Source organism: Gobio gobio (genome assembly GCF_949357685.1).
Source record: "Gobio gobio genome assembly, chromosome: 10".
NCBI classification, from domain to species: Eukaryota; Metazoa; Chordata; class Actinopteri; order Cypriniformes; family Gobionidae; genus Gobio; species Gobio gobio.
The window spans coordinates 12,019,417-12,038,103 of NC_137116.1; the positions used below are offsets into that span (position 1 = coordinate 12,019,417).

Genomic DNA, 18,687 nt, shown 5'->3' on the forward strand with positions numbered 1-18,687 from the left:
CTGTATCTGTGTGTGCTGCCTCGCTAATGTATTATATGTTGTTAGTGTTATGTTGTAATGTTTAATATTTGAAACAACCCAATAATTTCATTAAACTTTTGGGGATTTAAGACAGGTTGGAGGTTTTCCTTTTTACAGTAAATGTTATTATTTAATTAATACTTCTTAAATTATGTCTTATGAACAATCTTAAGAAAAGTTTTTGGGAATACAAAATATTAAAAAAACATTTATAATGTTACAAAAAATGTATGTCAAATAAACGTGGTTATTTTGAACTTTCTATTCATCAAAGAATCCTGAAAAAAGTATTAAGCAGCACAACTGTTTTCAACATTGATAATAAGAAATAAGAAGAAGAAGAAGAAATGAGAATATTAGATTGATTTCCGAAGGCTCATGTGACACTGAAGACTGAAAATTCAGCTTCGCCATCACAGAAAAAAATTACATTTTAAAATATATTAAAATAGAAAACAGTCATTTTAAATTGTAATAATTGTACACAATATTATTGTTTTAGTGTATTTTTTATCAAATAAACAACAACCCTAAACCTTTGAATGGTAGTGTAATTTTAATTTCAAATGTATTTTTATAATAATTATTTATATGCCATGGCACTGTAAATACTACTAAATACAGTAAGTATATTTACATATACAAAAGTATTGTGAAACATAATGTAAGCTAAAAATGCTACATGTAAAGCCACTCTATATAAGGACACGTAATGCAAAGTATGGCTGAAAATATCATGCTGTTCATGAAACTTTACTTTTGACTGGCAGATTGTTTCTATTAAAGCACCGGTTTGAAGATGTGAATGACTGTATGATGCCAGAAGCAAGAAACCCTAGGATGAAATAAGCGCTATGTTGCTGCACGCAGTGTTGTTTGGCAAGGCAGAGTGGTTTTTACAGTAGGTGTTCAGCATAGAAAGTCATTGTGCATGTTTGTGTTGGCAGAAAAGCTATAGAATTGCTATACAGACTGAGGGCATGATTGAGGATCTGGTGAAGAACCTCAGCTGTGACAACCAGGAGCTCCAAATGCACTGTGCCAGCGCTATCTTTAAGGTACGGCCATACACACTCAACTACACTTTTCTTTGGCAATGTATAAAACGGGTGAGGTTGAGGTTAAATGGCATACTAATTTAGTCCTGGCATTGACTGCTTAATCTCAATACTGCTTAAATCTTTCTATGTGTGTGTGGCTTCATTCCCATTTTAGTGTGCAGAAGATAAACAAACCCGTGATCTGGTGCGGCAGTACGGCGGACTGAAGCCACTGGTCATGTTGCTCAACCAAGCTGAAAACAAGCAGTTACTAGCCGCCACAACTGGAGCCATCTGGAAATGTTCCATCAGCATGGAAAATGTAGCTAAGTATGTGCGTGCAACTACAGAGCTTCTGCAAAAACATTTCTTTAATTTTTCAGAGAAATTATGACAGTTTTCCTCTCAGAACAACCATAATTACACATTATGAATGGAAGAAATATTTTACGCAGACACAAATACATTTTTTGTTTCAGCATTTTTCATTCGTTTTACGAGGTTTATGACTTTTATCTTTATCTTGTCTGCGCTGAGTGCGGCTACAGAAGTGATTATTTGAAGAGAGAGCAAAAGTTTTTATAAACTCTGTCAATGAGCTCTGATCTTTTATGATGACTTTTTGCTGAAGGAATGCGTATTGTTCTTTCACCCATACCACTAACAAAAGATGAAGTAAAGTGCTCCATTAGTGCGGCAAGTGGGCTGTGGAAGATGTGGAATGCGTCTCTGAAACAGTCGTGCTGTAATAATCAGGAGTGTAAGCTGAAAGTCTCTTAAATCGTTTGTCATGTAAAGCACGCTGGCCTTTATTCCAACGTCACTTAGCTCAGCGAAGATGATAACCGTCCTGGAGGCTTTCCTGGTGTCATTTTTCTGGCGGCTGATGTCTTTTAAGCCAGTCATTTTCCCCCATAAATACGAAAAACCTTGGAATCTTCATCTGGCTTGCCCCTTCTGTCACACAAGCACTCTCATATAAAAGTGATTTACACATATTACTTTGCTTTGCAGTATGCGTTTGGGGACTCAAAAATGCATTATTTAACTCCACCATTACCTGTCTATAAATTATCAGGTGTTATTTTCACAAGTTCGAGGCCAAGGAGTTGATGAATTTACATTTTTAGTTTATGATAAGAGCTTTTTTTATTTTATGGGATTGTTATAGACTAGGATCTGCAGAAGGATCTACTGTCTGGCCCTACACCAGTCGCAAATAGAATAGTATTGAAAGAGGAATTCAGAGGGAGGCTTGTGTCTGAAATGGCCCAGTAGCAGAAAGGCCACTCTCTCTCCACCTCATAAGTCAAAACTGACAAAAGCTCATCCTGCGTTTACATCAAGCTTAGGTTGCTGAAACTAGAGGCAGGTGCCCCATGCCACATTCAATTCGCTTAATGTCCCATTAGCCAAATAAGTGTCTTCTAAGAAAAGTAATGCTCTGAGAAAACATTTAGTTGTTAAGATTGGGGCCACGGTAATACCTCTGAAGAAGCCTCATTGAAACACATGCTTAAAAGAGATTAAACAAGCCAGTAAACAAAGTTTGTGAACACTACTTTTGTATAAAGGCCCCTTCACACACCAAAAACAATAACTATAACCATAAAGATTTAAAAAATCGTTCTAGAGAATAGTGGAGTTTATGCCACAGCTATAAAAAATAACAACAGAAAGGAACAATATTGTTGGAATCACTTTCAGAGTGCCCATCCAGGTGATGAACAATAAAAACTCTTCACAGCCAACCAGGGGTGCGTTTCCCGTACAACGATGCAACTCGCTGGTTTAACTACCATAGTACGATGCATCTTTAAAGAAATAAACTAGCTAGTCACTACTGTTTCCCGAAACCATGGTACCTGTGTCGCAAAACCATGGTTTGAACCACATTGGTTGGAGCTGTCGTTATGACGTTCTTCTTCTTCTTCTTCGATCTAATGGCGGACTGGTGCTATGAGCACATATCGCCACCTACTGTAAATTTGGTTCTTTTCTCTTTTCGACTGCGCTTTCTTAGTGACGATGTGGAGTAATTACGTTAACAACTCAACATTCCTTCTTTGAACAATAAAATATAAACATATATAAACACAATGTTGTCTTCTCTGATCCCAAAAATCGTCTCGGTTACGTATGGTAACCCTCGTTCCCTGAAGGACGGAGACGTACGTCGGACGTACCGACGAATTGGGATCACTTCTGGGAGCCCCTATCAGCTTCGAGCTATCTAGAACCGGCCAATGAACAATTGGCGTGCGAGATTTGCATCTCACGCTCCGCCCCGCGCCGCGGGTATAAACAGGAAGCGAGAGCGAATGCACGCTGTTTTTCACTGAGGAGCCACACGTAGTGGCTCGACCTGCAGTGATGGTACAGCAACTGTGGCGACGGGACGTACGTCTCCGTTCCCTCCTTCAGGGAACGAGGGTTACCATACGTAACCGAGACGTTCCCATTCAGTCGGTCACGTTCGACGTACGTCGGACGTACCGACGAATTGGGATCCCCTATGGAAAACGCCATAGTTACTACCACTTCCAGCGCCCAGCGATGAGCCCCACAGACCCCGATCTGATGCGGGCGGGTAGGTTCACGCAGGGAGAGTCAAAGCTGCTGTTCCGCAAGACCCACTCAGCTGACTGTATTGGATAACGCTGGGAAAGCGTGCCTGTGAAGGCAGCTGCGGAAGCCACATCATGCCCAGAGGGAGTTAACATGTGGAGAATACACGTATGGGCTGGCCGTGGGCAGCACAACATACGGAAGTCCCAGGGGTGGCCCCGGCCAATTCGTGGAGGGGGAACAACACGTACCTGGGACGGCAGAGGAACTCTGCCGAGGGAAAGACACGGGCTCGCCGTAGGGAGCCGTACCGTGGAAGAATACACATATGGGACCGCCGTGGGGGTCACTACATACGGAACCCAGCCTAACACAAGTTCCACCAATGCATACGAGTGTTAGACCTGCCGTCGAACGCTCCGCCACGTCCGACTGCCGCGGGTTGCAGAGGACTCAACAGGGTTCGCCGTTCCGGGGAACTCGACTGGAGCAGAATAAGCGCACGCATCCGTCTACCATAGGGGAGGGAATGGCGCAGCAAGCCGACACTAGAACGGGTACTTTGGTGTTACTGACTATGGGAAGTGAGCACACAGGAAGAGACCGGCTCTACACGGAGGCTATAGAATCTAGCGAACGTGTTAGGTGTCGCCCAGCCCGCAGCTCTACAAATATCTGTCAGCGAGGCGCCACGAGCCAGCGCCCAGGAAGAGGCAACACCCCTAGTGGAGTGGGCTCTTAACCCGAGCGGGCAGGGCACGTCTTGGGACTGATAAGCCAAGACGATGGCGTCCACTATCCAGTGGGCCATCCTCTGCTTGGAGACAGCCTTTCCCTTCTGCTGTCCTCCGTAACAGACAAAGAGCTGCTCTGAGGTCCTGAAGCTTTGCGTTCTGTCCACGTAAGTCCGGAGAGCACGGACGGGACAAAGAAAAGCTAGGGCTGGGTCTGCCTCCTCCGAAGGCAGCGCTTGCAGGCTCACCACTTGGTCCCGGAAGGGAGTAGTGGGAACCTTGGGCACGTATCCAGGCCGGGGTCTCATGATCACATGAGAGTTACCGGGCCCGAATACCAGGCACGATTCGTCGACCGAAAATGCCTGCAGGTCCCCTACCCTCTTGATGGAGGCCAACGCAATCAGGAGTATAGTCTTTAACGACAGGATTTTCAACTCGGCTGACTGCAGAGGCTCAAAGGGTTCTCTCTGTAGTGCAGTAAGCACCAGAGCTAAGTCCCAAGAGGGTATAGAGGGAGGACGAGGAGGATTTAATCTCCTCGCTCCCCTAAGGAACCTGACGATCAGATCGTGCTTACCTAGAGATTTTCCATCTACGAACTCATGATTAGCGGCGATAGCGGCGACATAGACCTTGAGGGTGGAGGGAGACAGCCTTCGCTCCAACCCATCCTGTAGAAAGGTAAGCACAGAAGCGATCGAACATCTTCGGGGGTCTTCTCGGCGGGAAGAGCACCAATCGACGAACAGGTTCCACTTCAACGCATAGAGGCGCCTCGTAGAGGGGGCTCTAGCGGAAGTGATGGTGTCAACTACCGCTTGTGGTAGGTCACTTAGAACCTCCGCGTCCCGTCCACGGACCAGACATGGAGTTTCCAGAGGTCTGGACGCGGGTGCCATAGGGTGCCCCGTCTCTGAGTCAGGAGGTCCTGTCTCAGAGGAATGGGCCAGGGAGGTGCTGTCGCAAGGAGCACTAGTTCCGGGAACCAGGTCCGGTTGGGTCAATACGGAGCAACCAACAGGACCTGCTCCTCGTCCTCCCTGACTTTGCACAGTGTCTGCGCAAGAAGGCTCACTGGGGGAAACGCATACTTGCGTTCTTCCCGGGGCCAGCTGTGGGCCAGGGCATCCGACCCGAGGGTCCCCTCGGTCAAGGAATAAAACCACTGACAGTGGGTCGTCTCTGGGGAGGCAAACAGGTCTACCTGTGCGGCCCCGAAACGACTCCAGATTAGCTGGACCGCCTGGGGATGGAGTCGCCATTCTCCCGGAAGTTCCTGCTGACGTGACAGCTCGTCGGCCGCACAATTGAGCAGGCCCGGAATGTGAACAGCACGAAGCGACCTCAGATGCTTCTGACTCCATAAGAGGAGATGCGAGTTGCGACATGCGACGGGAGCGTAGACCACCCTGTTTGTTGATGTACGCTACGGCCGCAGTGTTGTCCGTCCGGACCAGAACGTGCTTGCCTCTGAGCGGCACTTTGAAGCGGCTGAGTGCAAGACGAACTGCTAACAACTCGAGGCAATTGATATGCCATTGCAGCTGAGGCCCCGTCCACAGACCTGAAGCTGCAAGCCCGTTGTACGTGGCACCCCAACCCGTGGATGAGGCATCCGTGGAGACAACGGAGTGCCTGGACACTTGCTCTAGGGGAACTCCCGTCCGGAGAAACAAAGGGTCCGACCACGGGCCGAAGGTTTGGCGGCATCTCGGAGTCACTTGGACACGGAGGGAACCGCTGTGCCACGCCCACCTCGGGACTCGATCGTGTAGCCAGCGTTGAAGCGGTCTCATATGAAGCAACCCGAGCGGCGTTACTGCGGCTGCGGATGCCATATGCCCCAGGAGCCTCTGAAAATGTTTCAGTGGTACTGCTGTCCTGCCTTTGAACGAATTCAAGCAGTTCAACACTGACTGGACGCGCTCCTCGGTGAGGCGCGCTGTCATGGCGACCGAGTCTATCTCCATACCGAGAAAAGAGATCCTCTGTGTGGGACAGAGTTTGCTCTTCTCCCAGTTGACCCCAAGTCCCAACTGGCTGAGGTGACTGAGCACCTTGTCCCTGTGTTCGCACAACTGTTCTCGCGACTGGGCAAGAATGAGCCAGTCGCCGAGGTAGTTGAGGATGCAAACGCCATGCTCTCTCATGGGAGCAATGGCCGCCTCCGCAACCTTCGCAAAGACGCGGGGCGACAGGGACAGGCCGAAGGGCAAGACGCGGTACTGACATGCCCGTCCCTCGAACGCGAAGCGCAGAAAGTGCCGGTCGAGGGGAAACGAGAATGAAAGTACGCGTCCTTCAGGTCGATCGCTGCAAACCAATCTTGGGGACGGACGCACCTGAAGATGTGCTTCTGCGTTAGCATTCTGAACGGCAGCCTGTGAAGGGACCGGTTCAAGAACCGCAGGTCCAAGACCGGCCATAACCCGCCGCCTTTCTTGGGTACAATGAAGTACGGGCTGTAGAACCCGGACCTCATATCGGCTGGAGGGACCGGCTCCATCGCGTCCTTCGCCAGTAGGACTGCGATCTCCGCCCGGAGCACGGGGGCGTTCTCCTTCGCTACTGGGAAGTGAACGCCCCCAAACTTAGGGGGACGCCTGGCGAACTGAATCGCATAGCCGAGTCTGATGGTACGGCCCCGAGACGGGCTGGGAAGCTCTAGCCAGGCTTCCAGACACCGAGCAAGGGGATTAACCACAGACGTACCCGCAGCGGGGCAGCGACGCGGAATGCAGGGATCCGACTCGGACGGCATGGAGCGGCCCGAAGTGGGATCTGAGTGTGCTGTGCAACACTTACCTGCGTCCGCGGAGGGGGCGTGCGAGTGTGGGGAGGCCGCTTGAGTGCGTTCCCACAGCCGGCGCCCCCTGCTGGCGAAGGGAGAGGCGTCTGAGGGTGGCGAGGCATGGGAGCGTCGACCACCGCCAAGCGCGCTCCCAAATGAAGGAGGGGCTGAGCGTGGCAAGGCTTTGTGCCGTTGCACACGGTCTGCCTCACCTCCTTCCTCAGCGGGGAACAAGAGTGGCGAGGCATAGCGTCGCGCACTGTTGTCCACGCACCGCTGAGAAAAGGGGAATGAGAGTGGCGAGGCTTTGTAGCGTCACACACTGCCATTCTCGCCCTCTTGTGGGGAGGGGAATGAAAGCGGCGAGGCTCTGTAGCGTCACACGCTGCCATTCCTGAACTCCCGAGACCCAGAGGTATTGGAACTGCTCTTTTTTTTTTTTTTTTTTTGGGTACCACTGGCTGTTTTTAACATCAGTGGCGGAACAGAATTACTAATGGTTTTTCACCCGGCCCTCCTCCGGGGAAGAACAGTTCCAGACCAAATCCGGGTCAATTGTGCTTCTGGACCAGGGTGGACATCGTCTAGCCAAGGGCCAGCGCTGTGCGCAGCTCAACCTCAGCTCAGAACTACCCTCGTGCACTAAGCAGGGCGGAGGTGGCCTGCCAGTGGCACTGCCACCCCACCGATGAGGGTAGTGAGAGAGAGGAAAACTTTATACAGATTATGGCCCTATTGGTGTTCCATATTTTGGCACCAATAGTTCCACAATGCCAAAGCCTTCCAATGCACATCCGAAAAAAGGCAAGGGGCAGGCAAGGCGATTTACGCGTTGCACTATGCCTCAGCCATCCGGGAAAGCATGGCTGTCAAGTATGAATCTGATTCAGCACGAGCGCCCACTATTACGGTGGGAATCTCAGCATCATCTTCATTTTCAACACATAACAGCCCTCTCTCCGATGCAGCGATTGACATCTGTCCTCTGCTAGAGCCCCAAATGAAATGCTAGGTCCCCTTTCAAGGACCAGCAATCCCATCTGTAAGCTACCAGCAGACACGTGAGACAGTGGGCGTGGCCGTGATAACAGCAGTTTTTCTGCACTCAGAGGCAGCTCGATGAGTTCAGCGCGATCCCACTGAAAGGTGCCGTTTCTCCAACACGCGTCCTCCTCTGGCTTTCCGGTGTCTCTGTAGACAGTCTTGCTGATAGCAGCGAAAAATACTCGTCTTGATTGAAGAGAGTGAGTCCTTCATACGCCTGTGTGGCTCCGAAGTGAATGACAGCGTGCATTCGCTCTCGCTTCCTGTTTATACCCGCGGCGCGGGGCGGAGCGCGAGATGCAAATCTCGCACGCCAATTGTTCATTGGCCGGTTCTAGATAGCTCGAAGCTGATAGGGGCTCCCAGAAGTGATCCCAATTCGTCGGTACGTCCCACGTACGTCGAACGTGACCGACTGAATGGGAACTATAACTATTCATTTCACAATTTCATATTTATTAATTTCTTATTGAATATTGATAGATCAGCACAATTAAAATGAAAATAAATGATGGGTTTTACTGTTGATCAATGATCACTGTGATTGTTATACTATTGTGTACACCTGTTGCATATTTTGCTTAAGATCATTAGCCTACCTATTTAAGTCCCCTTGCCATACAGCTATGTGTTCATATGACCTATATGAAAATGACGCGAAAACCACAATTTTCAAAAAATGAAGTTACAGTTCTTTTGGAAGAGGTGGAGAATAAAAAAAACAGCTATTTTCAAAGCTGAAAAATTGTGTAACAAATGCTGATAAAAAAAAATCCTGGGCAGAAATCACCCAAAAAATAAATGCTGCTGGCTATGGTTATGAGCGAAGCCCAGAAGAAGTTAGAAAAAAGTGGACGGACTTTGCAAGTGTGTCAAAACGGAGGGCTGCAGCACGTAGAAGGGAAGCAAAAAAGACTGGTGGGGGTATCAACTCCATTCCTCCTCTGACTGCAGAGGAAGAGAGAGTTTTGGCCATTCTGGGGCCTGAGGCCTTGGAAGGGATCCCTGGAGGCATAGATGCATGTGCGTCAACCAGGCCTTTGAATTCAAAGTTGAGCCCTGGAACATCAGAACCCCTCCAGCCTTCCCCTGGAACATCAGGCCCCCTCCACCCTGGTCCTGGAACATCAGAACCCCTCCAACCTGCCCCTGGAACATCAGCAATGAGTCCTGGTCTTGGGCTATTGCTTCCTTCTTCTGACTCCCCTCAGTCTGAGGCCTCCTCATGTGCTGAGCAACGTCGTTCTGGCATTCCAGAAAACCAGCCATTAATCTTCCGCCAAAGGAGAAACAGGGGACGTTGTGGCTGCAGTGAGAAGCTGCTTCAGTCGGAGAAGAAGAAATTATCTGAACTCCAGGGATTCAGGAGAGAACTGAGGGCCCTGAAGGAGCAGAAAGGCCAACATCATCAGGAGGTTATGGCCTATAGGAGGGCTAAATTGGAACTCCTGCAACAACAAGCCAGCAAGCCCTCTTTAACCACGACAGTAAGTGAAAATTGTGTTATTTACTCAGTATGGAAAGTCAAATCATGTGTGGCTGACAGCCATGTAATCTTTTTTCTTTTTTTTCAGATCCACAGATGTAACCCTCTTTTTTTTTTTGCTACATTGTTGGCCATCATGCCTCACTTCTGGCAAATGGGGCTCTGGTGAAGCTGTGTGGTGCATGGCATTCAATTTGTTTTTGAGTGATGAAGTTAAAACCCTTCAGCAGTTGAACTGAAATACAAATACATAAAAAATGTTATGGCCAAATATACTCTTTTGTAATATGTATTTCAAGTGCTTTTCTAATACACTGGGCATTCAGTTTAATATGAGGAAAAGAGCATACTATTGTAACTTGACTCAAAGTACTATATTAATGCCATATAAAAATGCAGGCATTACTGAGTGAAGCTGAAGCATGTTTACCATGCCATGTCATCATTTATTAAATAACTGAATAACGTGACCAAGCCTGATAATAAAACATATGAAATGGAACTTTGATTATATTTTAGTGGTGAGCCACCATCACATAGACCATAAAGTAAATGAAAATGTTGTTCATTCACAACATTAATATCATCAATGACAATATAAGCCAAACATAACACAAAACACTCTTAAGTACTAAGACTATTCTTAAGAGAAGAATGAAAATTCTGAAATAACAGAATGACAACAGTCTATTTTAAAGCAAATCAACAATATATTAATGTTGTACCTTATTACTATAACAAATCAAAGATGGTAATAATTAATTGTAGTAATTTAATTAATTTAGAATGATTATTAGCCATGGTGTTTCTATTAACTCAAAAGCAGGTGTACTAATGGCTTTCCTAATAAAACTGTGTGTATGTGTCTTTCAAGTTCTCAACAATGGCAGCTTTACAAAGATTCTTACAGCTGGAGCACAGAAGGCGACTGAGAAGTCAATCAGTTTATATAAATGCCCACATAAGGACAAATTTTACCCCTCTTGACTCACTATCTGATGATGCAATTTTAAGAAAATTCCGTCTTCCAAGGACCAAGATCCTTGAATTATTTCAGATAGTAAAACCACACCTTCAGAGGGCAACAAGAAGGAACTACGCCTTAAGTCCAGAGGTGCAGTTGTTAGCTACACTGCGTTATTTTGCTGTTGGAAGTTTTATGGAGGTGGTGGGTGATGGCCTGGGGCTCAGCAAGTCTTCAGTCAGCAAAACTGTGACAACAGTAACACCTTTGCTTTTACAGCTGATGAAGAGCATCCTGGTTTTCCCCAAAACTCCAGAGGAAATACAGCTGGCCAATCAACAATTCTATGATCTTGACAACATCCCCAGAGTGATTGGCATCATTGATGGCACCCTAATCCCAGTATTAAGCCCTAAGGTATATGAGCCCTTGTACATTTGCAGGAAGGGCTATCCAGCCATTAATGTTCAAGTAGTGTGTGATCACCAGGGAATGTTCACTGACATTGTGGCAAAATGGCCTGGAAGCACACATGACTCTTTTGCATGGGCCAATTCGGCAATTTGCCAGATGGCTGAAGAAGGTGGCTTTGGTGATAGCTGGCTCCTGGGAGACAGTGGATATCCTCTTCGCCCCTACCTATTGACACCTGTGCAGCATCCAGCCACCATTGCAGAGGAAAGGTTTAATCAGGCCCATGGAAGGACACGCTCTATAGTGGAGAGGGCTATAGGACTGTGGAAACAACGTTTTCGCTGCATCAGCAAGTCCAGTGGTGGCCTGAAGCTAAACCCCACCAAAAGCTGTTCTGTTATTGTGGTTACTGCAATTCTCCACAACATTGCAGTCAGGGAACATGTCCAGCTTCCTGAGGAGGAAGTTGATGCCGTTGGAGCCGATGGTGAGGAAGATGCTGTTTCTGATGATGATGATCCTTTGAACCCACATCAAGGCAGAATGCATCCTGCAGGAGCAGAAGTCAGAGAACTTTTAATTCAGAATATGTTTGGATGGTAGGCTAATACAGTATTTTACAGTTTGGATACTGGGTTTTCTATTATTTGTTTAATTTAATGTGACATAACTTGTGTTAATAAATAATGTTGTTTATTTGCCTATGTTTTCCCCCAGCAGACTTCACTTAAACACTTTTGCAAACAATAAATATGTATTTGTTTCTTATAACACCATGAGAATATTATATTCTACTACACAAAACTGCTTATTTATAAAACAATTCTTCATTCATTGACAAACAATATTGTGGTTTGAGTGTGTAATATTTTAAATAGCCTATGTTAACGTATGTAAATTAGCCTATAGCCTATTGGCTAATTGGCGCAATAAGCTTTTGCTTCTACCTATTCCTTTTCAGACTTTATGTTGATTTATGTCATCATTTGTTAAATGTTTAAATGTCAGAATAAAATAAATCTGAATCTGCCTACGTTTCCTTAGCGCTAAGCACTGCATGTGTTGCGTATATGTGTAATGCTACATTACAGATACAATTTAATATTTAAGGGTAAACGCCTTTTTGTTATATAACAATTTGTCTTTGGGAATTTAACAAAGCTACTCACTTGCACACTCACCGTTTCTTCGCACAAACGAAACCAAGACTGCGTCCCAACCAGCATAAATAATCCTTTCGGAGGGCACTTCGAAGGGAGAATAATTGCGATCGTCACGCTATTATATCGTTTCAAATAATTTGTAATGAAGAAAGCAAATTGTGTTAAACCTAGGCACCTCGACTTTAAGTCATCCAAATTACTTAAAGTAGATGGTGAAACCTTCGAAAGAAATAGGCTATAGGGTCGATAGCTCTGAATAGAACACATCCCAGCTGCTGCGAAATCAATGACGTCGACACGACAAACTAACAAGGAACTATACTTCTAACCACAGGTCAAGAGCTGTCGTTCCAACCACACAAGTTTGCGATGCAGTTTGCGAACGTTCGTTGGAACGATGGTTTCGGGAAACACCAAATCGTTGAACTATGCTGATAACGACGGAACTTGCGACCATAGTTGGCCAACGATGCTTTCGGGAAACGCACCCCAGAACCCATCTGACATAATATTTATCATTATAGTATCATTGTAGTTATTGTTCTTGTGTCTTAATACTTATAATTCTTTAAGTCTTTTTCCCACAAATTAAAATGTTTCCTCTCTTATTTTTCTTACTCTTTTTTTTCCCCATAACTTTTTCATTATATTTTATGTAGAATCCATTCCTTTGTATCATTATTTTAGGATGCTTTCACACCTGAGAGTTTGTTTCGGAACCTGGTGCGTTTTCTTCCATGGTTCAGTTCGTTTAGGTGTATGTGAACACAACAATTGCGCTCGGATCCGCACCAAAACAATCGATCTGAAACTGCCTGAACGAGGTGGTCTCAGCCCGAGTGAAAAAGCAATCCGACTTAACGGACCAACGAACCAAACGGTATTATAATTCATAATGGGAAATGTGCTATATAAATAGCAGTAGTGTCTGATTCTGTGAGTGAGCACATTAGGTATTACAGTTGAAATCCAAAAGAACACCTCTTCATTTTAAAATGTTGTGTAATTATACTTCCTCTGTCCCGATGAAGCCTTGATTCCTGCTCTAGCTGCATTATAACATATAGTGTCTTGACACAGATCCAGAGAGAACGCGTTTGATTTTGCTGCAGTATTAGTATGAATGTAGTATATAATTGAACAGTTAGAATGACGGCTACATTCGTATTTCGTATAAAGTTTACGTGTGTCTTGACAGTTACAATTAAAGCCACAATAAGCTCATGGAGCAAACTTTTCAATCATCTTGATGGATGACACAGAGGAAACTCTGACCAATAAGAGGACAGTTGTACTCGCATGTGACTTGCGTGAACGCATTTTGGTAAGCTTTGAAAGTTTGCCTTGTGAAAGCAAACTTAACCAAGAAGAAAATGCAACATTGTAACAAATTAATTCCCTGTTTCAGAACAAAACAAACAATTTATAGGTGTGAAAATGCTCTTAGTTATTAGATTAGATTAGATTAGATTCAACTTTATTGTCATTACACAAGTACAAGTACAAGGCGACGAAATGCAGTTTAGGTCTAACCAGAAGTGCAATAGCAGCAAGTGCAGGATATACAACGTTTGCATAAGTGCAGGACATGGATATCATATCAACTTTATCCAGAGTATAACAAAAAAGTATTTTGTGATGGATGTGCCAAACTAAATAGTTACATAATTCCTTTTCGGCAGTTATTTTCATATTATAGCATTGGTATTATTTTGTCCTAAAAAGTGGTGGGGACCTTGAGCACTTACTTGCACTGTTTATTGTTTATAAATCCCAATATGTGTGTGAGAAGGTATAAATACACTATATTGCCCAAAAGTATTTGGGGAAACCCCTCCAAATCATTGAATGCAGATGTTCCAATCACTTCCATGGCCACAGGTGTATAAAATCAAGCACCTAGGCATGCAGACTACTTCTACAAACATTTGTGAAAGAATGGGTTGCTCTCAGGAGCTCATTGAATTCAAGCGTGGTACCGTGATAGGTTGACACCTGTGTAATAAGTCCATTTGTGAAGAATTTCCTCACTACTAAATATTCCACGGTAACCTGTTACAGTGGAAGCAATTGGGAATAACAGCAACTCAGCCACGAAGTGGTAGGCCACGTAAAATCACAGAGCGGCGTCAGTGCATGCTGACGCGTACAGTGCACAGAAGTCGCCAACTTTCTGCAGAGTCAACAGCTACAGACCTCCAAACTTTGTGTTGCCTTCAGATTAGCTCAAGAACAGAGCTTTATGGAATGGCAGAGCAGCTGCATCCAAGCCTTACATCACCAAGTGCAATGCAAAGTGTTGGATGCAGTGGTGTGAAACACACCACCACTGGAGCAGATGTATTCTCTGGAGTGACCAATCACGCTTCTCTGTCTGGCAATCCGATGGACAAGTCTGGGTTTGCCAGGAGAATGGTACTTACCTGACTGCATTGTACCAAGTGTAATGTTTGGTGGAGGGAGGAATATGTTGTGGGGTTGTTTTTCAGGGGTTGGGCTTGGCCCCTTAGATCCAAAGGAAAGGAACTCTTAATGCGTCAGCGTACCAAGACATTTTGGACAATTTCATGCTCCCAACTTTGTGGGAACAGTTTGGGGATGGCCTCTTCCTGTTCAAACATGACTGCACACCAGTGCACAAAGCAAGGTCCATAAAGACATGGATGAGCGAGTTTGGTGTGGAGGAACTTGACTGGAACTTGAGTCCTGACCTCAACCCGATAGAACACCTTTGGAATGAATTAGAGCAGAGACTGCGAGCCAGGCCTTCTCGTCCAACATCAGTGCCTGACCTCACAAATGCACTTCTAGAAGAATGGTCAAAAATTTCCATAAACACACTCCTAAATCTTGTGGAAAGCCTTCCCAGAAGAGTTGAAGCTGTTATAGCTTCAAAGGGTGGGCCAACTCCATATTACACCCTTCAGATTAAGAATGGGATGTCATTAAAGTTCATATGCATGTAAAGGCAGGCATCCCAAAACTTTTGGCAATATAGTGTATCAGGTCTGTCAGGTTGACACAAATATATGTGTTTTACGTGTTTGAATTCAGTTATAAAGAACAATGGATTGTAGGTGCTTTTTCTTTGCTTTGTAAACCTTCCTGTAGTGAGGAAATCAAATTTGGCGTAAAGTGGTAGGGACTTGTCCCACCTGTGAATTACGCCTATGTATTATAGTCTGTATTGTGCTGTGTTCACTTGCACAGGTGGCTGTTTGAACGTTTTAGATGTCAGCTGACAGCTGTATAGAAAACCGTTGTGTTTCTGGCAGAATATTTAATGAATACTTGGACTTGAAGAAAGATCTGGTTTTATTACAATGTTTTTTTTTTGTACAACATATAAAGCATCAAGGTCAAACAGCATTTGGAATAAAACAACCAACCATTTATACAAATTAAATCTGTCGAAGTAGAGGAGCACTATGTCAGTGAGCATTTACCAGAGAAAGGTTTCTTGATCCATCTGGTCTTGGTGTAAGCGCAGTGTGCCATTTCAGAAACAATCCCAGCCTGGCGTTTTAATGCAAAAATCATTTTAGAATGTATTTTACAGTGGTCATAATTTTGAAGTGCCTTATTTTTCTCCATTGAGAGCACACAAGCTGAGAGTCCCGGTGCTGCCAGCAGCAGACAGCATGTCTTTGTGTGGCTGATGAGAGGGCTGGCCATGCGAGTCCAGCAGAAAGAGGGCTTCAGGGCTAGGTTGAAGGGGCTTTTAGAAGGTGGCTGTGCCTAAAGAGAATGTGAGACCTCCACAAACATGCTGGGAAAGGCATATGTTAACCATTTAGCTGATTAATGATGCATACAATTTAAATGGTTATATTACAGTATAACAAGAAAAATATTATTATGATTATAATCATAACCTTAATATAATTATACCAAAATGCTGATATTCACTGTTCTGAGTTTTTATTCATAGAGATTTTATTGAAAGATCACTGTAATCTATTATCTTTCAGCTAAGAATTCACTAAAGGCTTAATTATGCAGTAATTTCTAGTGATGAATATTCATCAAAATGGCAAAAAAAGAGGGCCGAAATCATTGACCAAAACACTGACATTTAATCGGTGCTATCCCATGGCGTGCATTGACCATGTCAGAATGTCAGTCATACACACAACATAGATAAACATGTCACAAGTGTGCACAAACGTAACTGTTACTAAAAACGATACTAGTAGAGAGCAATGAATACAATTTGTTTGGCTGAAACAAATTGCTGAATTTATCACCTGAGGACATGACACCCTGAATAGCATAGCAAGTTCAAATAGTTTTGATGTTTCATTAAAAAATTCAGTTTGGTGCATCACCACTAATTTCCCTTATCTTCCCACATCGAGGTGTTCTTCAGTAGCTTCATTTTTAGATGATGGACCCTTCGCATAGCTCTACCCCCCTTGGTTGCTGATGCTAACTCAGACACATCTCATAGGCATGAACTGGAGATTTCAATGAACCATGCAATTTTATGTAAAATGCCCTCATAATGTGAAAAAAAAAAAGACAAAGGAAATTATTCTTACATGGGCTAGAGTTAAGTGACATTGCAAAGCATTTTTATCTGATGTTTTTCTTTTTTTTTTTAAATCATGCAGTAATGTGATTTAAAAACTGTAGACACTGGAAAAAAAGGGTGACAAACACTCAAAGTAAACTGAAAAGAGAAAAGCCTCATTTGAGAGGGTTAAGAACTGATAAAAATTGCCATTAAAATATATCTAAACAGTTTATCTCCATAAATGTACATTAGTAAATAATAAATGCTTGTCTGAGAAAATGGGAGATGGCAACAGTTGCTAATATAGGAATGTTTTTTAAGGCGGGGCTTAGCAAAGGATCAGTTGTTTTGGGTTTTACTGTTCACTTACAATTCTAAAAATTCTTCTGTCCAGTCTTTCCTCAGCCACCCACATGAAATATCCTTTGTCTGTGAATTTTTTTTTCTTGCAACAATAACAATGTGCTTCGCAAAGTTTTATACTGTTAATCAAATAGTCAATGGGAGCATTTGAGATGCCTTTAGGAGCTCTAAAACAGTGCATGCTCACTCTTGAACCTTTATTTTGTGGTAGCGACTGACCGGTGCTGTTTCATGTTGTTTCTCTTGGCATGGTAATTTGGCAGGTTGGTGTTGGCTTTACAAAAATAGACAACACCCACAGTCCATTTATCAGAGGTAACATGTAATTACTCCACAACTTTAATGTAGCATACTGATAACATTTCTCTGATGGCATCTCTGTTTTACATGCTATGTTTAAGCCCTGGCCTTATTTATGAATTTATTTATTTATTTATTTATTTATTTATTATAAAGCTGAGCTAATTTTGGAAGCTATTCTTTAAATTTCACTCACAGGAAAATGTTGGTTGACTTTGACCTGAGCCGAGTGATCTTGGACACTCTTTCCAATGGCCATCAGGGTTGCTTAGCCACACTGCATGAAAAGTGGGATTTTCGACCCAGTAAACGCCTGTGTACTCCCGAAAATCTCCCTAATTTTCGGCAGTTTTCGACAATTTAGAGGCAGCGAACGTCGCGTTCGTCTGGCCACAAATTGTCGTAAACGAACCATGACGTAGGTGGAGAGCTACGTCATACGTCGATTGGTTGGCAGATCACTGCAAACCAATCATTATTGGTCCCCCTGGCTCATTATAAATGTAAACCCCAATAATAATAATAAATATATAATTTATGTTGTAATAATTTGTTTTATATTAATGTTATTGTGCTATGAAGTATTCATACCATCAAGGAATATATGGGAAAATTATACGGACTGTGCCGTTTATTCAAAGAAAGAGCTTCATTTATAAGCATACAGCTGTTCATTCAAAGAAAGGGCTTCATTTATAAAACACAGCTGTTTATTCAAAGAAAGAGCTTTATTGTTAAACACACAACTATGTACAGTGCAGCAGTAATGTCTCGTAATGTAATGTAAAGTTCGGCGTGCTCCAGGCTGCGAGAGGGCGGTGGCCGCACAATCCATCCAGACACCCCGTCTACAAAGCCGTCTTCCTCGTCAAACATGAGTTCAATGGTCGCGGACTTCCAAATGTCCACCTCATACAGCACACTCTTGCTTCCAGCAACTGTAATACAATCCATAAAGACAATAAGCAACCTGAAAAATACTCACATTGACAAAAAACGGATCTAATATAATAAATCTTACCCTTTTCCTTCTTGATCGACTCCGAGCTAAACTTCGCAGTTTCCGCCTGCTATGTAAGTTCAGGTTGTTTGTATCTGAAGCTCCGGCGTGTCGATTCATAATACGTCTTACAGGCAGCTGGAAAACAATTACATGAGACTGGTATTAATTAAAACAGTCACGGTAAAATTAAACAAGGAATGAGAAACACATTAGAAGTTACTTACACACAATTTCGTCGTGATCAGCGGTTAAATCTGGACTCGCGGAAATCGCTCCA

General features: G+C 44.1%; 1 protein-coding gene across 1 annotated transcript in view; it reads left to right on the forward strand.

The window, feature by feature from the left end:
- Positions 1-18,687, forward strand: part of LOC307132841 (outer dynein arm-docking complex subunit 2-like) — a gene marked incomplete at both ends in the record, with an annotated part of 69,216 nt that overhangs the window by 29,617 nt on the left and 20,912 nt on the right. Inside the window, 2 exons of the mRNA XM_079827418.1 lie at positions 969-1,079; positions 1,237-1,391. Of these exons, the coding sequence (XP_079683544.1) occupies positions 969-1,079; positions 1,237-1,391 (266 nt within the window). The remainder of the gene's footprint in view (positions 1-968; positions 1,080-1,236; positions 1,392-18,687) is intronic.